The sequence below is a fragment of the Panicum hallii genome, chromosome 1 (genome assembly GCF_002211085.1).
Source record: "Panicum hallii strain FIL2 chromosome 1, PHallii_v3.1, whole genome shotgun sequence".
In the NCBI taxonomy this organism is placed as follows: Eukaryota; Viridiplantae; Streptophyta; class Magnoliopsida; order Poales; family Poaceae; genus Panicum; species Panicum hallii.
Window position 1 is genome coordinate 6,239,080 of NC_038042.1, and position 27,563 is coordinate 6,266,642.

At 52.5% G+C, this 27,563-nt stretch overlaps 1 protein-coding gene across 1 annotated transcript; it reads right to left on the reverse strand.

Moving 5' to 3' along the window:
* Window positions 1–22,434: 22,434 nt before the first annotated feature.
* On the reverse strand, window positions 22,435–26,909 carry LOC112877817 (beta-galactosidase 4). The gene is made up of 16 exons (XM_025942188.1): window positions 26,446–26,909; window positions 26,107–26,315; window positions 25,950–26,016; window positions 25,722–25,814; window positions 25,494–25,637; window positions 25,316–25,404; window positions 25,122–25,227; window positions 24,925–25,012; window positions 24,678–24,796; window positions 24,421–24,585; window positions 24,160–24,329; window positions 23,955–24,064; window positions 23,763–23,872; window positions 23,552–23,662; window positions 23,358–23,459; window positions 22,435–23,226 (listed from the first exon to the last, which is right to left on the reverse strand). The coding sequence occupies exons 1-16, from the start codon at window positions 26,635–26,637 to the stop codon at window positions 22,906–22,908; spliced, it is 2,196 nt and encodes a 731-aa protein (XP_025797973.1). The 5' UTR covers window positions 26,638–26,909; the 3' UTR covers window positions 22,435–22,905.
* Between the last annotated feature and the right edge of the window lie 654 nt (window positions 26,910–27,563).

The window sequence follows — 27,563 nt, forward strand, 5'->3', positions numbered from 1 at the left end:
AATGGGGAGCAGAGAAGGGTGCTGGCCCTGACGACGACGTCGAGCCGTTCACGGTGGAGTACCACATCACGGCGCCGGCGGGGCAGGGAGGCCTTGTCGCGAGGTCTCCAACCACGACGCCGCGCTCTGCATCGGCACCAGCACCGGCACCTACGACGCCACCAGCGACGCCGAGCCAAGCTGGTGGATCTTCACCTGGAGGACCTTCGCCTGGAGCACGCACACCGACTCCGACACCACCACTGGCAATCGAATTCATCTCTCCTCCACAGGGGGAGCTCGATCTGGACGCCGACCATAACGACTAAGCACCTCTCTGCTTCCGCGCCGTCGATAACATCCTCGGTGTATCCACGCCGCCTGGATTCGCCGAGCGGGAGGTAGCAGAGGAGCTGATGGTGGTGATCGGGGACGAGCCAGCGACAGCTGAGGAGGCCAAGCGCGTCAAGGAGTGGCGCGACGCGATGATCGAAGAAATGACGTCGATCGAGCAGAACCAGACGTGGTCTCTGGTGGAGCTGCCGGCGGGGCACCGTGCCATCGGCCTCAAGTGGGTCTTCAAGATCAAGAAAGACGAGCACGGGAACGTCTCCAAGTATAAGGCCCGGCTCGTCGCAAAGGGCTACGTTCAAGGCCAAGGGATTGACTACGAAGAAGTCTTCGCGCCGATTGTAAGGATGGAATCCGTGCGCGTGCTACTGGCCGTGGCTGCTCACGGGTCATGGCCAGTACACCACATGGACGTGAAGTCCGCGTTCCTCAACGGCGACCTGGCGGAGGAAGTGTACGTGCAGCAGCCGCCCGGCTTCATCGCCACCGGGCACGAACGCATGGTTCTCAAGCTGCACAAGGCGCTCTATGGTCTCAAACAGGCGCCGCGCGCCTGGAACACCAAGCTCGACAGCAGCCTGCTCACCCTCGGTTTCTCTCGGAGCGAGTGTGAACACGGCTTGTACACGCGCGGCAACGGCAAATCACGGCTGGTGGTGGGCATCTATGTCGACGATCTCATCATCACCGGCAAGTCGGGAGACAACATCAACGCGTTCAAGGTGGAGATGAAGACCCTGTTCCGGATGAGCGATCTGGGAGTGCTCTCCTACTACCTCGGAATCGAGGTTCGGCAAGGGCGGCACGGCGTCGAGCTTTCACAGGCCGCCTATGCCAAGAAGGTGTTGTACAAGGCAGGCATGAACGCCTGCAATCCGTGCACGACGCCGATGGAGACAAGATTGAAGCTGTCGAAGCAGAGCACATCACCGGCCGTCAACACCACCGAGTATCGCAGCTTGATCGGTAGCCTGCGGTACTTGATGAACACCCGACCGGACCTCGCGTTCGCGGTGGGGTACTTGAGCCGGTTCATGGAGAACCCAAGGCAGGAGCACATGGCGGTGATGAAACACCTGCTTCGATATGTAGCGGGCACGATCGACTACGGTCTGGCGTACACCAGGAGCGACGCCGACCTCGCTCTCGTGGGTTACAGCGACAGCGATATGGCGGGGGACATCGACGACAGAAAGAGCACGAGCGGTATGATCTACTTCCTCGACAGCAACCCTGTGACATGGCAATCTCAGAAGCAGCGCGTGGTGGCACTGTCGTCGTGCGAGGCGGAGTACATCGCCGGAGCGGCGGCAACATGCCAGGGAGTCTGGCTCAGAAGGCTCCTCGAGGACGTGCTCGGCACGTCCGTGTCTCCGCCCCAGATTAAGATGGACAACCAATCGGCCATTGCCCTCAGCAAGAACCCAGTGCTTCATGATCGTAGTAAGCATATTGACACTAAGTTTCACTACATTCGTGAATGCGTGGATGACGGGGCAGTGCGCCTGGCGTTCGTGAGCATCCAAGGGCAGCTCGTGGACATCATGACGAAGGCGCTCGGGAAGGCCAAGTTCCAGGAGCTTCGCGAGTTGATCGGTGTCATCAAATTGAAGTGAACAAGGTCAGATTTTAGGGGGAGTAATGTTGAATAAACTCTGGCTTGTTCAGATAGGAGTCGAGTCCGGTCTATTAGAGATCGTTTTCTCGGTGAGCCCAAGTTAGTTAGGGGCGCGTCCAGGTGGTGTTCGACGTGCGCTTTGTTCGTGCAGGAATGCGTTGTAGTCCGAGCTCCGCGGCATGTTCTTGAGTGGTGGGATGGCGCCGCTCGCGACGGGAGCATGGCGTGCCGTGCGCGTCGTGGCTGTAAGGCCGTTTCGTTTTTCAGTCTATATATATGAAGTGCAGAAAATGCGGGTAAGTTAAGGCCGCACCAATCCACTGTTCATCTTCTTCCTTGGTTCTTTGCTCCTGTTCGTGTCTTGCAGCTCTCTGTGTCGTCTTCCCCGACGCCGGCGAGCGCTCCGACTCCGGCGTGGGTCGGAACACCACGGCCGCTCGCCTCGCTCCATGTACGCCGAGATCTGCCGGAACAGGTCCTTCTGCTCCAGGAACAGCGTCTTGTCCGCGCCCTTGCCGGCGGCCTCGACGGCGAGGTCCGACACCCGGGCCCGGACGGCCTCCATGTCCCTACGCGGGGTGTACTGTGTCAGGTTCAGCTCCACGCACACCGCCACCGCCTCGCCGGCGGCCATCCGGACGGCGCGGTCGTCGGCCTCCAGGAGGACCCCTGCCAGGGACGCGACCGTGGCAGCCCAGGCGGCGTGGTCCGCCTTGCGCTGAGCGTCCGTGACGGCGGCGGTGGTGACGAGGAACATCCACGTGGACACGGCGGCGGCCACCACCTGGGGGCTGACCTTGCTCGAGATCGTCTTGGGGGACTTGGGTTCGGGCACACCACGCCCATGATGGCCTTGAGCGACCGCTCCGCCTCCTCCGGGCCCAGCGCGCGGGCGATGGTGACGGCGGCGGGGCAGTCGAGCGCGGCGGTCACCGTCGCCACGTCCTTGGACGGCGCCTGCTGCAGCGTCCGGGCGAGCATCGGGAACAACTCGGCCAGGATCTCCGTGGACCCGCCGTTGCCGAGGGTGAGCGCGAGGAGCCCGAGGCGCGACGTTGCCCTTCTTGATGGAGGCGCCGCAGAGGGCGAAGTGTTTGCTTCGGGATCGACTACTTCATGAGATCGGAAGAACTCGTGTGGATTTGAAACAAGCCGAGTGACAGAGAGAGGGAGAGGTGAATGGGTACGGGGTTATACCTTCGTGCCCTTGCGTCACGGGCGATGCGGACGTGCCCGCCATGGTCGGGAGGCGCTGGTGCTCGCGGTGGCCGAGGCTCAGGTCGCGTCCGTGGGCACGGAGTCGAGGCGAAGGCGTGGACGGTGGCCGGCAGTGCCGCCGCTGCTGCGCCTCCTTTAGATCGGCTAGGATTCACGGTGTCGGTAGGGTGGCGGCGGCGGCGATCCTCGTGTCGTGTGCCACTGGCCCCCACCTCTCTTTATAGCGCAGCGCGACGGGGGCCCACCAGCTAAGAACGAGCTGGGGCGCCCTCGATCAGGGCACGGGTGCGAGGAGGCCCATCGGGCCCGTTGGGGTCCGATGATCTCCGGGAGATCAAAACTAACACTCTCCCCTTGATCTCACCCTATACTTTTCTTTTCCTTTTACTCTTTTCTCGTTTCATCATGGATTTATGCATAGAGCATGCCTCATCGTCACGGTCATCTGCCGATAGATTTAACAGTTACAATACACGCTTCCATTCTGAAATAGATTTTTAACTTTTTTTGGGCTCTTGTAGTCCAAAGATCACAGGCTATCCCTTAGCCCCATGCCGGCTACGTGTTCCTTGAACACGCTGGGTGGTAAGCCTTTCGTTAGCGGATCCGCAAGCATTTTTAATGTGCTTATATACTCGAGATTTATAATCTGATCTCGGACTTTATCTTTCACAACATAATACTTTATATCAATGTGTTTGGCAGCACCACTTGTCTTATTGTTGTGTGCATACATTACTGCGGGCTCATTATCGCAATACAACTTTAATGCTCTAGATATATCGTCGACCATTTTCAGACCGGATATAAACTTCTTTAGCCAATTCACCTGCCCCGTAGTCTCATAACATGCAACAAACTCGGCATACATTATGGACGATGTAGTGACGGTTTGTTTACAACTTTTCCACGATATTGCCCCCTTGCAAGGTGAACACATATCCTGACGTGGATTTTCTATTATCTCCTGCAAAATCGGAGTCTGAGTATCCTACGATACGCAGAGATTATGTTTTTCTGTATGTTAACATGAGTCCTTTGGTTCCTTACAAATAGCGCAGAACTTTCTTTACTAACTTCCAGTGTTCTGGTCCTGGATTACTCTGGAATCTGCCAAGCAACCCGGTAACGTAAGCTATATCAGGGCGTGTGCACACATGTGCATACTGTAAGCTTCCCACAGCTGAAACATATGGTACCATCTTCATTTGATTATTTTCATATTGATTCTTGGGACATTGAAATTTCCCATATCTGTCGCCCTTAACTATAGATGCAGGAGACGCCGAGATCAGGAACTCGAAGGTGCAAGGAACACAAGGCTTTTAGACAGGTTCGGGCCGCACAGAGCGTAACACCCTACGTCCTGTATGGTGATTTGTATTCCCTTTGGTGTAGAATGACCTAATGATCTTCTGTTTTGAGGGGGTCCCTTACCTCCCTTATATATCTGAGAGGCCAGGGTTACAAAGATACTAACCAATATCAGCTAAGGAATCGTACTAGAACATATCTCGAGTAGATTCCCCCTGTATCGGTTAGCCTTATCTCTTATTTAAACGGAATGAATAAGAGATAAACAAGATGAATAAGAGATAAGACGGACTTAATCTCTTAGACCTCTTTAAACTACGTTATGTGCCCAGCCCGGTGACCCCGGGTCTGACAAGCCCCCGAGCTCTTCGTAGCTGAGTACTGCAGGCTTATCGAGTACTTTCGAAGCAGTCTTTGACTTCTTCTGGATCTTCGTCTTGAAGTCCTTCTTCGAGTACTTGCTGGGCTGCATCGAAGCTATGAGATGCTCATGCCCCGAATTTTTATTATGGTGTGCGATTTAAAAATCGCACTCCATATGGAGTAGCCCCCGAGCCTTAGGTTGAATTGGAGAATCAGGCTGAGGGTCCCATTAGTCTGTAATCCTCCTTATCCTTCAAAGAAATTTTAAAAATAAGTAGTCGATGCCACGTACCCCGCAGCCCCCGAGCCTTGAATCCAAATCCCAGAAAATTGGAGATAAGGGTCCAAAAATCGTGGCATACAGGCTAAACAACGACACGTTAAGGGGAGACCAAAGTGATGATACAAATGATGTAATTAGACCAAAGATTCGAAAAACCCCTTTTTTCGGGCTAATTAGCCCTGAAAAAATGATTAATCGAATATTTAATCCAATCAGATCACCAAATGACCCTTCACCTTCGGAATATTCCACAAAACGACTCTTGAACTTCAGAACAGTAACTTTCCCCATCCCACTGGTTACTTAACCCCGCGGCAATAGGAGGGAAAATTGTGCTTTCAATCCGCATTCCGCCAAAAACCACCAAAACCCCAATCTGAGCCGAACGCCACCGGCATCCCCTCAAGGAGATCCTCCCGCTCCAACCTCCCCACCCCTCTCCTCGCAGCCCCCGAGCATCTCGTGGCTTAGCGCATCGGAGATGGCGTCCAAGAAGTCGGAGATCGAGGAAATGAAGAAAGATGCAGAGCCATTGACGACGGGGTGGACACACAGTAAGTGCTCCCTCAACAATATGAAAAAATTGGTTTCCGAGGGGTTGCTGCAAGAGAAGAACCTTGTCAACTGGCGCCCCTCATTCCGTGAGCCCTTCCCCATGGAGAATGTTGACGAAATCATCACATTCTTCCATTTTGCCGAACGGGATTGGCCCTCCCCACTTGTTCCTTCTTTCGTGGCCTTCTTTACTACTACGGGCTTGAGCTCCATCACCTCAACCCAAATTCCATTTGCCATATTTCCATTTTCATTCACTTCTGCGAAGCATTTCTCGGAATCGAACCCCACTGGGATCTATTCCGCTTTCTCTTCCGCGTCAAACCCCAGCCGACCACAAAGAAACTTGCCGTGGTGGGGGGCGCCGGCATCCAACTGCGACAGCAGACCGGCGAAAAGTACCTTTCATATAAATTCCCCTCAAACCTTCCTGGATGGAAAAACCTATGGTTTTACATCGAAAACCATGCTCCCCACCTGCCGACGAAGTCGAGCAGACCGCCCGTGGTGAGGGGGGAATGGAACCTTGAACCCTCCGGCATGGATATGATACAGGTCAAAGAGCTGCTGGAGGCCATCGAGGCGCTGAAGAAGGAGGGAGTGACCGGCGCCTCCGTCATGTTCTCATTTTACAAGCGCCGCGTCCAACCCATCCAACAGCGATGTTGCCTGGGCTTCGAGTACACCGGCCCCGCTGACCCTTTCTCGCATGTGCACAGAGGAGGTGCCAGACGAAGTCGCGCTCCTGCGGGTTCAGCGGGTGCTGCTGGACGTAAACACCGTGCCGTACATGCCCACCTTATACTCCGCGCGAAATCCGCCCCCGCCGGTAAGTATTCGACTTCTTTCGCTGAAGAAATCGGCTACTGCGCCGGTACTGAACTGAAGAAATTCCTGCAGGGACACTCGGAGCTGTACTGCAGCTACCCTCTGCCGCCGCGGCGGTGACAATCGCCGTGGTAGGGAGCCCACCATCGGCCGACTAGGCCTCGCCATCAGCAACGGGCGTTCCCCGACGGGCCTGGCGGGTGAAGAAGGCTGCCAAGAAGAAACCGACACTGTAAGTTTTCTTTCGATTGCTCGAAGATCCTGCTCGTGCCCACTTGGATAACGATGTTGTCGATGTCACCAGGGCTGCGAGCGCCGTGCGACTCCGGCTGGAACCAGGCACGGCTGCGGCGCCTGCCTCGGCTGCTGCAGCCCCCGAGCCCCCAGCGCCTGAGGGGCCGGTACCCGCAGAGGTGGCCCCTGAAGCGGATGCGGCGCTCCCCGACTTGCCGCCTCCCGAGCCCCGACAAGAGGGAGCCGGACCCAGTGGCGGGGAACAAGTCGAGATCCCTGATGCCGCTCATACTGATGGCACAGGTATGCGCTTACCCGCCCGCGGCTGGTTGCCGAGGTCTGGGCATAATGTGTTGACCACGTTGTATGCTTGCAGGTGTCCAGCCACCGCCGCCCGGGGATGCCGCCGGGCCCTCGGGGAGTCCCCGTGAGGTGTTGAGGGCCGGGTCAGGGCACCAGAATGTCATCACCACCGACCTGGTGGATGACCTCCTGCTGTCGGCGGAGAACCTGAAGACCTTCAAGAGCACCTTCAAGGAGCTATACGACTTCTCCATGGTAATACTCGGGTAATGTTCCAGATGTGCACGTTAGAGAGTTGTTGAGGACTCATTCTCCCCCTTTTGCGCAGCATGTGATCACCAAATCCCAGAAGAAGTCGGAGAAACTCCGCGCGGTCGTGAGTGACGCGCGAGAGCTAGCTGCCCTGGACAATCGCATCTCCGAGGAAATCACGAAGAATTGCTATCTGCAGCGAGAGCTTGATATACTGAAGCAAGAAAGGACTCGAGAGACCTGGCTGCTCAAGAATGACCTGAAAAACATGGAGAAGGCCAACTCCGAGCTCCAACAACAGCTCAAGGAGCAAATAGTAGAGTACTAGGAGCAGCTCAAGGCAGAGAAGAAGGCGCACCAAGGTAGGCCCTAGCTCCACTCGAGTACTTTCCCTCAGTAACTCCCCATTAGATGCTGAAGTGCCCTTGCCACAGAGCTTAGGAAAATAACGAAATACAAAGAGGAGCTGCTTACTAACATGAACAATATGCTGTATCGACGTACAGATGATGTTGAAAGGCTGCAGAAGGTGATCGGCGACACTGAACGTCAATTCGTCGACTGCCTTCAGCAAGGCAAAGCGCTGAGCGAGAAGGACGAGCAGCAGCGCAAGGAGCTGGAGGACCTCCGGGGGGCCGCCCAGGAGCTGGTGGACATGGTGGATCTGCCAGATGAAGGCGATGCAGGCCCGCGGCCCCTGCTGGAGCGACTCCACGAAGCCCCGAAGAAGGTGCTCAAGTTCCTATCCGAGGCTCCGGTCACGTGCGTGAGCAATGCGCTCGCCTATGTCAAGTCCTTCGTGCCGAACGCGCAACTGAGCATCTTCGCGCAAGGGATGGTGGCGGACTGCACAGACGAGCGGTTCGAAGAGTACTTACTAGAGGCCCAACCTGTAGCAGAACAAATTGTACATAATGTACTGCAGGATTAGGGTATACGAAACACTTAATCATTCTCGTATGTAAATGCGTCCCTCGACAACTCTACTTGTTTGCATATCTTAGCTGAATTGGGATCCAGGCTTACGAGACTCAAGTAGTAGGCGCATCCCTGGGTGCAACGACCCGAAGGGCAGCTAGAATTCGTCTAACAGAGTAGCCACAACTCGATCGAGCGGGTCTAGACTCGTTAGGAAAGATCGCGAGCATCGTCGCGGGGTTGCCGTGCATAGGGCAAAAAGGGGACTACCCCGAGTACGGGGCCTCGGAGTGTAGTCGAGGAGCGCTCCTTCTGTGAGCGTGCTCTGCAAGCTAGGTAAGACCCGGACAGACGGATTAAACTTGCAAGGAGCGGGTGCGGGCAGCGCCGCAAGATTGCCATTCTTTTTTAGCAAAAACGAGACTGTTCTGAGTGCAGCCACTCAGAATGTAGTCGATGTAGCTCTTTATGCGAGCCGTTCCAACGTACTAGGTGTAGGCCAGTCGAACGGATCGACTGTGTTGGAAAAGGTGCGACCGCTGTCGCGTGCGACCATCGAAGGTCGCGGCGGAACTTGATATGCCGAGGGGTTTGCCGGAGCCGGGGGCTCCGTCAGAAACGGAAGTCGAAAGGAGATGACCGTGGCCATGGCCCCCGCGTCATGCGCGACAAGAAGTCGATTTGTATGTATATATGTTTGTACGTGACACCTGCCATCGTGGAAGTAAGACGACATGTACAACCCGAGTTATGTGGCTCACGGCCTCCAAATTGATTCGGGGAAGAAAATCTTCTCAGCCCCCGGGGAATTAGCGATCACCGGGTCTCGACTTAAGTGTAGAACTTGCGCAGGTTTTGAACGTTCCAGGAGTTCGGGACTTCGCGACCATCGGGGAATTGTAGTCGATAAGACCCTGGCCTTGTGACCTGCTTGACGACGAACGGGCCTTCCCACCTTGAATTGAGCTTGTGTAGGCCAGACTCGTCCTAAATACGATGCAAGACCAAATCGCCGACGCTGAATGACCGCTCCCTGACGTTGCGGTACAGCGAGCTTCCTCCGCGGAATCGAGCTCTAACTGCCGCGCCTCGTCCGCCTCGCCTTCATTGTACATTTCGACCCTTGGAGACCTCCACATGATATCGGCTGGTAGGATAGCTTCGGATCCATACATGAGTAAGAAAGGTGTTTGTCCTGTGGCTTTGGACGGCTGAGTCCGAAGCCCCCAGACAACATGTGGTAGCTCATGCACCCATTTTCCTCCCTTCTTGCTGTTCTCATCAAAAAGTCTCGTCTTGAGGCCGTCGATGATCAAGCCGTTCGCCCGTTCGACTTGTCCGTTAGCCCTGGGGTGTGCAACCGAGACATATTTGACTTCAATGCAAGCATTCTCGTAGAACTCCCAGAACTGGTTCGCCGTGAAGTTTGACCCCAAGTCCGTGATGATGGAGTTGGGGAAGCCGAAGCGATGCATAATATCAGAGATGAAATCGACGACCCGGTCTGGCGTGAGCTTGGCTATCGGCTTGTACTCGATCCACTTAGTGAACTTGTCGATAGCCACCAGAACATGGGTGAAGCCGCCTGGTGCCGTCGTGAAGGGCCCGATCATGTCAAGGCTCCAACAGGCAAAAGGCCAGGATGGCGGTATGGTGATGAGGCTATGAGCTGGGACATGCATCTGTTTGCCGAAGAATTGACAATTTTGGCACCTGCGCACGAGATCCTCCACGTCGGTGACTGCAGTGGGCCACCAGAAGCCGGCCCTGTATGCTTTCCCAACCAGCGTTCTTGAAGCCGCATGGTTGCCACAGACGCCTTCGTGGATCTCCCGCAGTATGTCGTAACCATCTTTCTTCGTGACGCACTTCATGAGAACTCCTGACCGAGCGCCACGCCGGTAGAGCTTGCCGTTGACCAGGGCAGAGCCCTTGCTTCTTCGCAAGACGCGTACCGCTTCTGCACTTTTGGTGTCAATTCCCGCTGGTAGCCGTTGGTCTTGAATGAAGTCGATAAAGGCCGCTCGCCAGTCCTCCCCCAGCACCATAACCTCTCGATCGGGTTGTTGGGAACCCGAGTCGATGGTTACCTGCGGAGAAGGCTTGATGGATGGCTGATCGAGCTCCTGGACGAAAACCCCCGGCGGGACTTGAGCGCGCGTTGACCCCAACTTGGACAGGATATCTGCACCAACATTGTGCTCCCGTAACACATGGTGGACCTCCAAGCCGGAAAACTTACTTTCCAGCTTGCGCACTTCCTGTACGTATGCATCCATTGTCTCCTTGTTGCAGTCTCATTCCTTATTGACCTGCTGAACAACAAGAAGAGAATCGCCATATACGAGTAGTCGCTTGATCCCTAGTGATATCGCCAAACGAAGCCCGTGAAGCAAGGCTTCATTATTGGATACCTTCCATAGGATCTGAAGGACGTACTTCAGTTGTTCGCCACGTCGGGAGATAAGCAAAACACCAGCGCCCCCGCCGTCGAGCTTGAGGGACCCATCAAAATACATGGTCCAGTGCTCTGGCTTGTCCACTGGGGTTGGGACTTGATTCTCCCTCCATTCAGCCATGAAGTCGACTAGAGCCTGTGACTTGATTGCAGTGCGTGGCTTGAAGTCGAGTGACAAAGCCCCCAGTTCCACTGCCCACTTAGATATGCGTCCCGTGGCATCTTGATTATGGAGAATATCCGCCAGCGGGAAATCCGTAATCACAGTGATCTTGTACTCGTCGAAGTAATGGCGCAACTTTCTTGATGTAATTAGAATTGCATATAAGAGCTTTTGAACAGCTGGGTACCGTACCTTTGATTCGGAGAGGATCTCGCTGACGAAGTAGACAGGCCTCTGCACTCCAAACGCATGGCCTTCTTCGCCTCGCTCGACTACAATAGCACTGCTGACAACGTGGGTTGTCGCCGCGATGTAGAGTAGTAGATCCTCTTCCGGTAGCGGAGTTGTAAGGATCGGAAGCGACTGGAGGTGAATTTTCAAGTCTTGTAGAGCCCGCTCGGCCTCCTCCGTCCATTGAAACTTGTCTTGGCGTTTTAGGAGCTTGAAGAAAGGTAGTCCTCTCTCCCCGAGTCGGGAGATGAACCTGTTCAGGGCCGCCATACAACCTGTCAGCTTCTGCACATCCTTGATTGTGGCCGGAGCCTCCATATCAGTAATGGCAGTGATCTTTACAGGGTTGGCTTCGATGCCCCGGTTGCTGACGATGAACCCGAGCAACTTCCCTGAAGGTACTCCAAAAACGCACTTGGTGGGATTGAGTTTCCACCGATATCTGCGTAGACTGCTAAATGTTTCCTCCAAATCTACGATCAAGTTATCGGAATCCCTGGTCTTGACGACCACGTCATCCACATAGGCCTCAACGTTCCGGTGCAGCTGATCCGCGAAACACATCTGGATCGCACGCTGATATGTTGCTCCTGCATTCTTCAACCCGAAGGACATTGTAGGCGTAAGTCCCGTACGGCGTGATGAATGCAGTCTTGATTTAGTCCTCCTCCTTGAGCGCAATCTGATGATACCCTGAGTAACAATCAAGAAAACAAAGAAGGACACATCCAGCCGTCGAATCGACGACTTGGTCAATGCGCGGCAGCCCAAAATAATCTTTTGGGCAATGCTTGTTGAGATCGGTGTAGTCAACACACATTCTCCATTCATTGTTCTTTTCTTTACAAGGACAGGATTCGCTACCCACTCTGGATGGATTACTTCTTTAATGAATTCAGCCGCGAGAAGTTTAGCGATCTCCCGTTTAATGGCCTCACGCTTGTCGTGGGCAAACCTCCGCAGGCGTTGCTTCTTAGGCGTGGCCTTCGGGTGTACATTCAAAGCATGCTCGATCAACTCCCTGGGCACCCCTGGCATATCCGCTGGTTTCCATGCGAATATGTCTCGGTTAGCCCGAAGAAAGCTGACGAGCACGAGTTCCTATTTGTCACCCAAGCCCGCACTGATGATGGCGGTCTTGGATGAATCTTCCTCCTGGAGCTGGATCGTCTTGAGGGCCACATCGTCAGCCGACTGGATGCTCGACTTGTTGGCCTTCTTGGAAGGGATCTCCAGCCCGGTCTGGGAAAGCTGCTGCGCGGCCAAGAGTACTTCTCCCGAAGCATCTGGCACGCGAGTAGTCGAAGCGTACTGGATCGCCTCCTGATTGCAGTCGTACGACTTCTTCAAGTCACCGCGGAGGGTGAGCACTCCACCGAGTCCTGGCATCTTAAGAAGCAAGTAGACATAATGCGGCACTGCCGCACTGCCATGAACTTGGCAAGCGCCGGACGACCCAGTATTGCATGGTAAGAAGAATCAAAAGTAGCCACTTCGAGCTTGATGAATTCAGTACGATAATTCTCCCGCGTGCCGAAGGTGACTGGGAGGACCATCGTACCAAGCGGGTGCGCCGCATTACCTGGGACGATGCCGTAGAAGGGAGACTTGCTGGGAACCAACATCTCCTTGAAATCCAGGCCCATCTTCTTCAAAGTGTTGACGAAGATGAGATTGAGCCCACTCCCGCCATCGATGAGGACCTTGGTAAGCTTGACCTCCGCCACCACAGGGTCCAAGACCAAGGAGAATTTGCCAGGCTCGGAAAAGCTCATCCACTGGTCATCACGAGAGAACGAGATGGGGACCTCCGACCAACGGAGTGGTCGTGGTACCGCCGGCTCGATGGACAAAATCTCTCGGAGGAGCAGCTTCTGATCCCGCCTGGAACAGAAATCCTCGTCCCCCCCGAAGATGACGTTGACCACTTTGGACGCATCCTGAAATTTCGGGTTGCGCCCGTGATCCTCCTGATCATCATCCTCGGGTTCCTTGTCGGCAGGCTTCTTATTCTTCTTGCCACCACCAGAGTTGCTGAACGTCCTTCGAAGGTGGTAGCAGTCGATGGCGGCGTGGCTGGCGCCCGGGTGCCACGGGCACTTCTTCTGCAGGAGCTTCTCGAACTCCTCCTGAGTTGTCAACTTCTTGCCCCGCGAAGGACGATCGATAGCCGCGATGACATCATCTGGCTTTCGTTTCTGGGGTGGCCCGGAAAAGTCCCGCTGGCCTTTGTCGCTGCGGTTGTCGTTTGGGCGCCGCAGACTGCTATCGTGGCACCGCGGGAACCGCTCCAGCATCTTCTCCTCCTGCTCGGACCAATCATGCATCATATCACGAAGGCCCGCAACAGTTTTCAGCCTGTTCCGCCCGAAGTCTCTGTATATGCTCGGGTCGGTAATGTCGTTGTAGAAACAGTCGATGATGTCCTCCTCCGATGTTCGTGATGGTGGCACGGACGTCGAAGAAGCGACGCGTGTAGGACCGCAGGAGCTCATTGCGTTCTTGCTTGCACTGGGCAAGATCATGTCGAGTACCTGCACGAGCAATCGCTCCCTGGAAATTGTCGATGAAGACCTTCTTAAGTCATTCCCAGGAGTCGATGAAGTTGCTGCCGAGGCTCTCCAGCGAAGTGAGCAGCGCAGGATCCAAAGCCATCGGGAAGTAGACGACTTTGGTGACGTTCGAGCCCCCTGCTACCTCGATAGCCGTGGAGTAACAACGGAGCCACTGCTGAGGAGCTTGCTTGCCGTCGTACTTGGTGATGCCAATGGGTTTGAAACCCTCTGGGTACTTGTAGCTGCTGAAACGTGCAGAGAAAGCAGGAAATCGATCGCTACAGTCAGTACCTTCGTTTTCGACTTTTTCGCGGGTCTTGCGCCTGGAAGAAATCACGGTCCACGCATCGCGGCCTTCATTTATGTGCTGGCGCAAATCCTCCGGAGGAAGTCGATGATTGGCTTGTCGTGGCTGACCCCCTTGCGGTGGCTGTTGCCTCCCGCCAGGGGTCTGGCTCCCGCGAGCGTTGTCGTTGCTGAGCTGGTGTCGAGGACGGCCGCCAGCCGTTCGGCTGTGAGCCTGGCTCCGGCTCTCACCCACGCATTCCTCCCTGATGGTGGGCGCTGGGTTGTGCTGATCCAACTGGATCCATGCCCTCTGTGCATAAAGGAGCGCCAGACGCACTTCCGGATCATGGCTGCGCTCAAGGATGGCCGTTACCCTGGCGATGTTGGCCACCGGAGTCTGGAAACCCCGCTCGCTTACAGCAGCAAACTCAGGGTCGAGCTCGCGATGCATAGATCGCCTTCGCTCGTTGGCCCTCCTCCGCCGGATCGCGCGGGCCCTGTTCCTGGCCTTCCACGCTTCGCGATCGGTATCGTTCTCGTCAGCGGCGTCGGCTGTGATATCATCCTTAGAGATCGCTTCAAAGTTGACGATGAGGAGGTCCTCATCACCCTCGCCTTCTTCGGCCATCAGCACCTGGCGGGAGGAGAGCTCATGAGAACTTTCGTCGACTAGTTCAGTCGACCCCTCTGCCACGGTGGCCAAAGGCCTGCCCTCTTGAAAAGGCAAGGGCTCAAGGTGGGCCACGAGTCGACCCTCTGCCTCGAGTAGATTGGGGAGCGTCATGCCCCTCCAATGCACCACGTGCCCTTCCGACAGAGAGGTGACCACCAAATCACCGGTATCGGAACAACCCGAAGCCCCCCGACACGCGGTGGCTTCAAGCTTTCCGACCTGGAGTAGCAAGTCCAGGTCCTTCTCTAACATGGAGAGGGACCCAGAAGCGTTGGCCTCCTGAAGGTCAGTGGCCGATTCGCACAAGCTGAGTTGAAATCGGTTATGCAGATCCCTAGATTGGAACGAGTCCAAACCAGGGGGAATTGCCGCAACACCAGAAGAAGTCGAGGCCGGAGCAGACTCCATCTCGATCTGTGCTGCGGAAGTGTGGAGCGGCAAGTTGTCGAGCCCGTCGACGAACTTGTCGAGGTTGCTGCGGAGATCCGCAACGGGGGTCTTTGGCTTCATGTCGACGAGGAATCGTCGGAAACTGCCCGCACCATCTGCGACGCAGACCCATGAACCAAAAACGAATGTCGTGCCCTGAGAGGGAACTGACCTGATGAATTTGAACGATGCCATCGAGCTCGCCGATGGATCTTCGACGCGCTCCCCTACCTGGCGCGCCAGCTGTCGGTGTTTAACCGGCTGCCCACCGAGAGATATGCCCAAGGTGGTAAGTTTTGGGTGAGGAGACGCCGAGATCAGAAACTCGAAGGTGCAAGGAACACAAGGCTTTTAGACAGGTTCGGGCCGCACAGAGCGTAACACCCTACGTCCTGTATGGTGATTTGTATTCCCTTTGGTGTAGAATGACCTAATGATCTTCTGTTTTGAGGGGGGTCCCTGACCTCCCTTATATATCCGAGAGGCCAGGGTTACAAAGATACTAACCAATATCAGCTAAGGAATCGTATCAGAACATATCTCGAGTAGATTCCCCCTGTATCGGTTAGCCTTATCTCTTATTTAAACGGAATGAATAAGAGATAAATAAGATGAATAAGAGATAAGACAGACTTAATCTCTTAGACCTCTTTAAACTACGTTATGTGCCCAGCCCGGTGACCCCGGGTCTGACAGATATCATCCACATATAGGATTAGAAAGATATACTTCCCATTCTTGAACTTTGCGTAAACGCAATTGTCCTCAACATTTTCTTTAAATCCGAACTCTTTTATTGTTTTATCAAACTTCAAATACCACTGTCTTGAAGCTTGCTTTAGCCCATAAATAGATTTCTTTAGATGGCATCCCAATTTTTCTATACCTTCCATAACAAAACCTTTCGGCCGTGCCATGTAGACGGTTTTATCTAGGTCCCTGTTCAGGAATGCCGTGTTCACATCCATCTGATGCAATTCTAGATCATAATGGGCAACAAGGGCCATTATAATTCTGAAAGAATCTTTACATGATACTGGAGAAAAAGTCTCATTGTAATCAATTCCTTCTCTTTGTGTGTATCCTTTTGTCACGAGTCGTGCTTTAAATTTATCTATATTCCCTTGGGAGTCATATTTGGTTTTGTAGACCCATTTGCAGCCTACTGTTTTGTCTCCTTTAGAAATTTCCTCTAAGTCCCAAACTTCGTTGGTACTCATCGATTTGATTTCATCTTTAATGGCATCAACCCATTTGGAACAGTACTCACTTCTGATGGCTTCTTCAAATGAAGTGGGATCATCCTCCATTTGAACTTCTTCGCTATTATAGACTTCATAGTCGTCAGGAATAGCGGACTTCCTTATTCTTTGAGGCCTCCTATGGGCCTGAGCCTGCGGTGCCTCATCTGTTTGGGGCTGCTGTTGCTCCCCTCCTTGTGTGGCAGTAGGCACGTCGGGAGCCTGATGAACAGGTTCCACGTCCTCATTCACTGTTACCACAGGAGGAGCCACAGTAGGTGTTGGCACCATAGTGACTTGCACTAGCGGTGCAGTTACAGCAGGCAGTGAGAAGAAAGATTCCTGAATCACGGGATTGGGTGTATACACCCGCTTCTCCTCAAGATCAACCTTCCTAGTTGTGCTGCTCCCCCGGATCATTTGATCTTCAAGGAAGACTTCGTGTCTCGTTTCTATAAACTTTGTGGATCTGTCTGGACAGTAGAAACGAAAACCCTTTGACCTTTCTGGATAGCCAATGAAATGGCAAGATACTGTTTTGGAATCTAGTTTCGCAATGGTCGGGTTAAATACTTTTGCCTCAGCAGGACTCCCCCACACCCGCAGGTGATTCACTGAGGGTACTCTACCTATCCACATCTCATACGGTGTTTTCTGCACCGATTTACTGGGGACTCTGTTGAGAATATGAATGGCAGTTTTCAAAGCCTCCATCCATAAACTTACTGGCAACGTGGAGTAGCTGATCATGCTTCGCACCATATCCATCAAGGTTATGATTACGCCTTTCAGCCACTCTGTTCTGCTGAGGTTCGCCCGACATCGAGTACTGGGCCTCTATGCCTTGCTCCATCAGGAACTTCGCAAAAGGTCCTGGGACTTGGCCATATGGGGTATGTCGACCGTAGTATTCCCCTCCATGATCGGATCTTACGATTTTAATCTTTAAATCGTGTTAATTTTCTACTTCAGCCTTGAATATTTTAAATTTATCCAAAGCTTCAGATCTTTCTTTAATTGGATAAATGTATCCATAACGGGAATAATCATCTGTGAATGTTATAAATGAGTCATAACCATCCACACTCGTTACATTGAATGGACCACAGATGTCTGTGTGAATTATCTCTAATACACCTGTGCTCCTCTTGGCATTTTTCTTTATTTTCTTTATGAATTTTCCTTTTATGTATTCAATGCATTGTTCTAAGTCAGAGAACTCTAATGGAGGAAGAATTTCATTTTTAACTAATCTCTCTATTCTCCCCCTCGAAATATGGCCTAAACGACAGTGCCATAATTTCGACGACGCATCTTGAGTTCTTTTCCGTTTTCTATTCGCGAGTGTAGACGAGAATACATTCGCGTTGTTATCGCATACGTAATTCACACTTTCACGTAACGATATCAAATAAAGATCATTTCTTCTGAATGCAATGGAAATAACTGTACCATTACATTCTATCAAACACCTGCCATCTTCGAAAAGACAGGTATAACCATCTTTGTCCAGGCAAGACACACTAATCAAGTTTCTTTGTAAGGAAGGTACATATAAAACATCCTTAAGAATTATGATAAAGCCAGTATCGAGTTCCAAATGAACATCTCCCACTGCTTCAACATCTGCCTGGGCTCCGTTGGCAACTTTAATTTGCCTTTCGCTTCTTTGAGTGGTTCTCGTCGAACGGAATCCCTGTAATAAATTTGCAACATGAATTGTTGCTCCTGAATCAATCCACCAAGTGGTTTTTGAATATTCTATATACAAGGATTCATTTACGATTGAAATAATGTTCTCACCTCTCTTTTCCATGATCATCTTTAAGTATCTGTGATAGTTTTTCTTGTAATGACCCATTTCTTTGCAGTAGAGACACTGGTCCTTCTCTACTAGAGCCTGTCCTTCTTGAGGTCTGTGTTGATGAGAGCTTTTGCCTTTAGAGGAGGACGAAAAATTGCCTTTGAAATTGGCATTCTTCTTCTTGTTCACATAGTTTAAAGATCCGCTAGTGGTGGATTTTATCCTTTCCTCCTCTTGAACACACATCGCAATGGTCTTTTCTATATCCCAAGTATGTGGTTGGGTGTTATAATTGACAACAAAAGTGTCAAATTCTTTTGGCAATGAAGCAAAAACCAAATGGACAATGTGATCCTCCTTGAAGGCAAGGTCCAATGACTTAAGCTTGTTATTCTGGTTGACCATGCGATGAATATGTTCTCTGATGCCACCTCCATTGTATCTTTCTGAAACCAGTTGTTTAATTAACTGGGTTGCATAAGTCTTTGAAGAATCAGTATACTGGTTCTTTAATTTCTCAAGATACTCTGTTACAGTAGCACAATCTGGGATTGAGCCCATAATGGCAGGCTCAATCGTGTTCTTTACCACTGCCAAGCACTTTTTGTTGGCAGGGAACCATTTAGCATAAAGCCTCTCATAATTTGGTTTTGCTTTCTTATAAAAAAGCTCTGTTTGCTTCCAAGAAGCATCTGTGTCTGTGTCCTGCCTCACAGGAGTCACAGGCTCTGTGGGAGTCTGTGTAGCTAGAACCCAATCCAATTCACCCATAATAAAATACACGTCTAGCTTTCTATACCCTTCATGATAATTGTCTCCCTTTAAGATAGGAATATCATTGATGGAAATCATCATTGATAACCCTCCTGAAAAAATATTCGTGAGTGGTGAAAACATTAAAATAAATTCGAATATATATATAATTGCATAATTTAAAACGACGTTGGTCAGAATTTAAACATGCAATAACCTTTTGTATTAAGTCTAAAACACCGTTGGGCAGAATTAGAGGTAATACATAAAAATTATCTATCAAAAAGATTAAGGCATAATTTCTTTTTGTATTAAATCTAAAATACCGTTGGCATAAATAGAAATAATACATGAAAAATTATCTATCAAAAGATAATACAATAGTAATTGCAATATTGTCATTGTTAACGTTGGTCAAAAAATAACAATATTACAATTCAAAAGATTATCTATTTGCCTTGAAAATTTAAATTCTCCCGTTGGTTCAAATTTAAATATCAAGACAATTAAACATTAGCATATGAAACTATTTAATCTTTGCAGCGGAAAACTTTAATTCTATCAAAAATATGTCTATTTATCTTTTGGAAGCATTGTATCAAAATGCAATCAAATTTGAATTTGAAATGCATCAAATTCAATGAATTTCTATTGCAAAAGTACTTCTGAAATTGAAAAACTGATCACTGTGCTTTCTATTGAAACCAGCCCAGCTAGCCCAATTCTTTGGCGGCGGCCCAGCAGCAATTTGGGCCCGCACGTGCGCAGCAACCCACGAGAAAACGGGCCCACGCGCGCGTCTGTGCTGGGCGGCGGCCCGTTATCACCCCCCGCGTGCGCACGCGGCCGCGGGCGAAGCAACATGGGCCCGGGCCGCCATTTCCCTTTCCCGCCTGGGCCAAAAGGAGCCCAGTGAAGCGCGGCTCGACCTCGACCGTCAGATCGCGATCGACGACTGCGCGCGCGTTTCGGGTGAACAAAACCCCCCGCGCCGTTCGCCCCCGAAACCCTAGCTCATTTCCTCCCTTCTCTCAGCGCCTTCGTCTTCTCAGCCGAGCGAGCGAGAGAGCAGCGGCGGCCGGCGGTAGAGCGGCGCCACGGCGAGCCCCCTCGCCGGCGCGCGCGTCCACCACAAGGTGGGCGCGCCGCCGTCGAGCGGCATCACCGTGGTGCCCAGATCCGGCACGCGACGAGCGGCACGGCGGCGGCTCGCGCGGCCTCTGTCCGCGCGAGGCCCAAAGCCTCGAGGGGTCGGGTCGATGCGCCGGCGTCCCGTGCACGTCGACGATGGACGGCGCAAGGAGAGAATACGTAAGTCCTCCCTTGACCGCCGCCCCTTTTCTGTTGTAGCTAGGGTTAGGGTTAGGGTTTCTGTGGGGTTTTGTTCTAGGGTTTTCTGGGTTCTTTTCTCTGGGATCTTCCAATCTTACATCAACGAGAGTAGTGTAAGGCGTCTGATACCATTGTTTGCTTCGGGATCGACTACTTCATGAAGTAGATCGGAAGAACTCGTGTGGATTTGAAACAAGCTGAGTGACAGAGAGAGGGAGAGGTGAAGGGGCACGGGGTTATACCTTCGTGCCCTTGTGTCGCGGGCGATGCAGACGTGCCCGCCATGGTCGGGAGGCGCTGGTGCTCGCGGTGGCCGAGGCTCAGGTCGCGTCCGTGGGCACGGGGTCGAGGCGAAGGTGTGGACGGTGGCCGGCAGTGGAGCTCCCCGCCGCTGCTGCGCCTCCTTTAGATCGGCTAGGGTTCACGGTGTCAGTAGGGTGGCGGCGGCGGCAATCCTCGTGTCGTGTGCCGCTGGCCCCACCTCTCTTTATAACGCAGCGCGACGGGGGCCCACCAGCTAAGAACGAGCTGGGGCGCCCCCGATCAGGGCGCGGGTGCGAGGAGGCCCATCGGGCCTGTTGGGGTCCGATGGTCTCTGGGAGATCAAAACTAACACGAAGATGACGAGGGGCCACCCGTCGGCGGCCTCGTCGAGCGGCACCACGCCCTCGAGCGCGCCGGCCAGCGACGCTAGCGCCGACTCGCGCATCGCCGCGGAGGCGTACTTGTCGTGGAAAGCCGCGGCGCATATGTCCAGGAGCTCGTACGGGTCCGTCACGTCCTTGGGGTTGAAGTTGACGGATGGCGCCGAGACCGAGCCCGCCTTCGCCGACGACGACGTGTCGCCACCGGCCTTCCTGCCGCCTCCATTGTTCTTGTGCCCCAATGCCGACGCCTCGCCGCCGGCCTTCTTGCCGCCTTCCTTGTTCTTGTTACCCATTGCCAGCCGGAGCGGTACGGAGTGCTTCCGGCCGGAGATTGGTCGGGCAGCGCTGGTTGCGGCAGGCGACGGCTCCGGCGAGGCGATGACGCAGTGGGGATGGAGAAGGCCGGGCGGGTATTTGTAGCGGGAGGCAGAGACGCTGTCGGAGTCGGAGAGGCTTGCGTTTGGAGAGCGGAGACCGTGGTGGGGTGGATTGGTGTCTGGTGGGCTGGTGGCGGGAAGAGTTGGTGACTTGGTGCCGTGCGCGGCGCGCAACCGGAACCAAACGATCCGTTTCGAGTTCGGACTCGGCGCGTCCATACAGTTTGATAGGCTGTGACGGGCTCGTGTTCGTTACGGCCCAGCCCAGGAAGGCGCATAGTTGGGCTGGGCAGCGCAGGTTTGGTCAGGCGGGCTGCGGAGCATGCTGGATGGGCCTAGGAAAGCCCAATAAAGAATACCTGAGAAATGAAATTCGCACCAATATACCAGGTATAAGATATATTTTCTTCTAAATCTCTTTGTAAATCTCAAACACCTAGTTGTATAGATTTCTTCTGTTTCCGAATCCTCTGTTTTACAACTACTCTCACTTTACTCGTACGCTTTTCCATATTTTCGTGTTTTACCATTCTTTATTCTTTCGTTTCGAAGGGGGTTAATTTTTTACTTTTTTTCTTTGCTAAGGTTCAAGTTAGATTAGTTGATTTTGCTGCCACATTTTGTCAAAGTCAAACGGGTCCTTTGATTGATTACTGTCCAGTTATTTCTTCTTACTTCAGGTTAACCCAGCCTGCCTTGGTTTCCCTCCTTCCCGCCTGAAATTTTACGAACATGAAACATGGGTCGCGCAGTAGCACCTCTGCTCTGCACTTCCTATCCTGCCCTGCCATGGCATCACCCTGCCCCTGTGCCGCTCAGCACTGCGCCTGACTTCCTGAGCATTCAATTTCATGGATTCCAGCACTACCCACTTTTCAGACAGGACGACGACGCGTGAACACCACCAGTGCCATCCTCGCAGCTTTTCATAAATGAATTTCGTGCCGGTTTGAACCAATTCATGCTGCAGCTTTTCCTAATCGGTTATGAAACTAATTGTACTGGTGGAGCCTAATTTGCTAATTTGCTTGGTTATGGAATCAATTGCATTAGTGAAGACTAATTCTCGCAAGATAAATTTATTAAACCTAATTAGTTCAGTTATCATGATACAGTAAATATGTGCTAATGATAAATTAATTAGATTTAGTAGATTCATCTTGTGAATTAATCTTCATTTATATAATTGGTTTAGTTTTATAGTTAATTTATATTTAGTCCTCTAATAGATATTCAAACATTCGATATGACCCGGACACTCGCCGCATCCAAACAGCAATCAAGCCATGACCCTTCCATGCCAAGCTAGATCGATCAGCGTTCATGTTGACGCTTGCAGAAACACAGCATGTCAGCACGCAGTAGGCTGCCGCAAGCACCATTGCTGCCTGCATGCGTATGCATACTGCATACACATACTCTGTAGTAACATTCAGAGAATTAAAATCGAAAAAGAAAACAAGAATCCAATTGAATTGGGGGACGCTCGAAGTGTGTGCCGGTGCCGCCGCACTGATGGCCGGCAACGACCACAACCCTCTCCGCCTTGCACATAAATGCCATCCTCATCCTCCCCGGCCCATCGCCTTGTTGTATACCGTTGCTGTGGTTTCTCAGTGTACGGTGTGGTGTGTATAGATACCGTCCACAACTACCGCGTGATGCGGCGTGGTTGGCTTGCTCCTCGTCATGGTATGTACGAGTCAGATGCATGGTAGAACGCGGCGCCGGCGGCGGCTCATGTGGTCCGCCTGGCGAGGGCGACGCCGGCGAGGTCGCCGCCATACTCCTCCAGCACCACCAGCAGGTTCCCGCTCGGCTTCAGCCACGACCGCGGCACGTGGTACCACCGCTGGGAGGGCTCGCCGCAACCGGATAGGCACCGGCCCTCGCGGTACGTCCCGGCGTAGCCGCACCGCCCGCAGCCACCGCTGGAGCCGGCGGCGCGGTACGACCAGTACCGCCCGGCGTGGCGCCCGTTCACCCACACCTGGCCCTTGCCCATTGTCCCCATGTCCAGCGCCACCGGTGCGCTCCCCGCCGGCGCATTGAACAAGGCCTGCATACAAATTCTCCCGAACTCAGCATGACAAAGAAAACCACGAGATGCAGACAAGACAAGCAGCTGATGAAACTGTTACGGTTCTTGCTGGCAAATTGCAGTGCAGCAGTTATTGCATTGTCTAGTACCTTGTGCCATGTCAGTGGCTGCTTGCCGCCGGGACCGGCCCATTCCACGGCGGAGCTCCCGGTGACGGTGTGGATGCCGAGCGACTCGCCTTTCAGGCCGACCTGCGCCGCCGAGATTCAGAAATCAGTGTGATCGAGCTTGGACTCAATAAAGGCAAGAACGTTTTTTTTTCTGAGGAGGATGTTAGAAGCACCTGGTATGTCCATTTCTGATGGCTGAGGTCCCTCTTCCCCTCGTTCAGGCCGGAGAGGGTCACCGGTCCCAGGACGCCGACGTTCCAGGACTCAAAATGGTTCCCGGTGTTCTGCAGCGCCGGCAAATGTCAGTGTTACGACCATTTTTCAGTAAGATGATCTGATATTTACTCCGGACATGGAATATTGGTCTGCGATCGAGCAACTTACAGGAAGGCCAACTGCTGAGCTTAGGATGGAGATCTTGTTGCTGCCCTGCCACATCTTCACGTGTCCATTGAATGTTAGTTTCGGGTTCTCGTAGCCGCCATAAACAGATCCTATAACACGAGCATTCCATCAATATGATACTTGGCACTGATGCGATCAGCGTCGCGATACACCTAAAATAGATGTTAGTACCGTATGATCTCCCATTGACAAACACTTGCATTGAGTGTCCAGCAGAGTAGACAGTGAGCTGAGGCCACTGGCCAGACTTTAGGAATTGCTCGTTCCCACCAATGTTGACCCTGCAGTGAGCATAATTCAAAGTTAAGGAGAACCCGTCAGCTTTAGAATCAAAATTGTCGATTCAGAGCCTTATCATGGTCAGTTAGTCACTCACTGGGTGGTGTACCACAGATAGTCCGACTTGTCCCATGTCAAGCTGAGCTGCTCGACCAAGCCATCCTTTGTGAAAGCACCATCATCCAGCGAGTTTGTGTCCTCGCTGTAGGACTGCCATGCGAACCATAACACAGGATTCATCTTCGGCAGCAGAGTTGGCTCCTTCACCTACACAGTTACGACATTTTCTCATTAGACTGCATCATCCCATGACCTATAGAAAAAAAAATGAAAGACTCAGTCTACAGTAATCCCTCACCGTAGCAGTGTTGAAGACCACAGTTTTGCAGTCAGGCAGAATGCTGATGGACCAAGCAGGGAGGTCATAGTGACGCCCATTGAACCTGACTTTCACAGCAGAATTCGTGTGGTAGTTCGACAGGAATGCAGCACAGGCTCCAATCTTTGACTTGAAGACATATGCCTGAAACAATTGATCGATCCATGAATATCTGCTGATGTTTTCTTGTATTTGGGAAAACATTGTCATGTGGGAACATTCTTAGCAACATTAACCTTCTCATAGTTTCCAAGCGATTGTATTGTCGGATCACCAGAAACCAATGCAGGTTCGGCCTGCTTGATGGCCCTGTGCAGGTCCCTCAGGTGACCCCATTTCGGTTGCCTAAGCATACCTGAAATGTAAACCTCATAATTTTTCAGACGCCAAAGACTAAGTAAAACCATGCTGTAAACTTTCCAAAAATATCTCTCAACAGCCAACAGGAATTCATGTTCATCAAAGATGGCAATCACTGCATACCAAATTCGTCGATCGGGGCATCATAGTCATAGCTGGTTGCGATAAAGGGGCCACCAGCTGTGCGCCCAAAGTTTGTTCCTCCATGGTACTGCATCAGATTCAGAACATGCAAATGTGGTCACAACTCACCACAGCTAGAACTACATTCACTGCAACGGCAGTACTGGTGTGACCAGCATGGCTTCCAAAATTCTTACCATGTAGTAGTTCACGAAGGACCCTCCCTTTTGAATGAACCGTGCCACGGCAAAGGCAAGGTCCTCCACAGGCCTGTGAGGCACCGCACCTCCAAACTTTGTAAACCTTTGACATGGTAAAATTGTAAAATTAGACATGCTTTCACAGGAAGTGCCTCAGGAATAAATTGGGTGGACTGGATCAAGAGAAGTACCATCCAGTCCACGCCTCGGTCCACATGGTCGGCTTGTACTTCTTGTTTGGGGTGAAGTAGTCACAGTAGAAGCCATTGCAAGTATTGATCTGCCATGATCAATTCACACAAAGTAAGAATTGAAACAGCTACATAGCAAATTCAGTTATTTGACACCAGATACAAGTGTGCAACGTACCACAGGGTCTGGGGCATCATCCTGCTTGCACATCACCCACGGCACACCGGTGTTGGTCCCAACCGCCATCTTGGCTGCCCAGTTTGCATACGGCTTGGCGCCGCTGCCAACAACGGACTCCATCGGCCCGAACTCGTTTTCTACCTGCACAATTGGCGAACCAGCTTCCCGGTTGAGCTCCAATTTCAGCTCCGTTCCAAAGTTGACTCAAGGGAACCGAGAATTCACCTGAGCCATGATGATTGGGCCTCCCTGCCACTCAAGTAGCCCCTCGGACTTCATCATCGACACTATCTTCTCGACGAACTTCTGCATGGCAGCCTGCAGTAAACGAGAGGAATCAGACGCATCCCTGGGCCCTGGCCTCAATTGGTGAATAATCGAAGAATGACAGTAGTTTACTTCAGTGTCGCGAAAAAACATTTTTTGGGTGAAAACATGGAACTAGTAGACTACCTTGAAGGGCCCATTGTCCGTCCTGAACTTGATGCCAGGCACATACTTGAGCCAAACAGGAAAGCCACTGAAAAGAACAGACATCGAGTGACTGTCACAGAAGTTCTGATTCAAAAATCGTCGAATTACAGGACCAAGAACAAGCAATGGGTCGTACCCAAAGTTCCATTCGGCGCAGACGTAGGGGCCGATGCGGAGGTGGACGTAGAGGCCGGCCTGCTTGACGAGCTTGACGAAGTGGACGAGGTCGTAGCGGTCGGCGAAGTAGTACTGCCCCTGCGCCGGCTCGTGGCCGTTCCAGAAGACGTAGGTCTGGATGACGTCGAGGCCGCCGTCCTTGGCCTTCTGGATCAGCCCGGGCCACATCTGCGTTCGATTCGATTGTTCAGAGCTTCTGGTTTGTGAAGCGAAGCAGAGCGCCGCCGGAGCAAGCTGCATTCGTGCGCGAGAAGCGGGAGACGGGAAGAGCGAGGCGGCCGTGGGCGCGGGCAGGTACCTCGGGCGTGCTCCTGGGGTAGTGGATGGAGCCGGAGATTAGGATGCGGCGGCGGCCGTTGATGACGAGGGCGCGGTGGTCGTACGAGACGGCCGCATTGGCCGCGGAGGCCAGGAGGGAGGCCGCCAGGAAGGCGGCGAGCAGGATGCGCCCGCCGCCGCCGGCGACAAGAGGAGGCGGCGCCGCGGCCATGGTGTGACCGCCGCCAACCTCACCTCACCTCCCCCTCTCCCCCCAAGAAGCAACGCTCCCCGGCCTTTCTTCTTGGCCACGCGGAGTGGCAACGGGAAGGGCGTGAGCCGGTGGGGAATGAGGTGGCGTTTCTATCGAGAGGGGGCGGGGGACGGCAATGGCGAAGAGCGGGGAGTGAGTGCGCGAGCTTTGTGCTGCTGCCTTTGTTTTGTTACTGTTTTTTACCCTCCCTTTGTTTGATCTCTCCTTTTGCCGCCTCTTTTGGATGGTTACCGCCGGTGAGCCGCCTGCCGAGCTCCGAGCTCGGACTGTGGAGTGTGTGCGTGCACGGGAGTGGTGGAGTGGGTGGTGCCAGAGAGGGAGAGGGGCTTTTATGGATGCTGCCAAACTTGCCAAGCTGAGCTGAGTGAAGGCCGCGACGAGGTGAGACGAGAGAGAGAAGTGGAGGAATGGAAAAGGTGAGCGAGCCGCGAGGGTGGTAGAAGAGGTGGGGCCACAGTTACAAGCACCTGCTCGTGTCCATCTTTTTCTTTTTCTTTCTTTTTTAATTTTGCTTTATTATATTCCGGTAAAGGGTTCAGATATATGAGAATTGCAGTGATACCGAGATATAAAAGGGCAAGCTGCATAGGATGCCTCGCCTCTTCAAACATCCTATTTTAGCTCTATTTTAGCTTTAACCTGAGTCAAAAATCTTAAGTTTGATTAAATTTATAAAATATCAATATTTATGGCATAGTATCATATATATTTATTATAAAAAGTGTATTTCAGGATGAGTCTAACGATGCTTACTCCCTCTGTCCCTAAAATATTACTAGTAAATATAATACGGTTTGACTTAGAACGAATCTAAAAGAGCAAGACAGACGGAGTATACTACTAGTACTATTAGTTTACTAGTTATCTTTATGAAAACCTACATT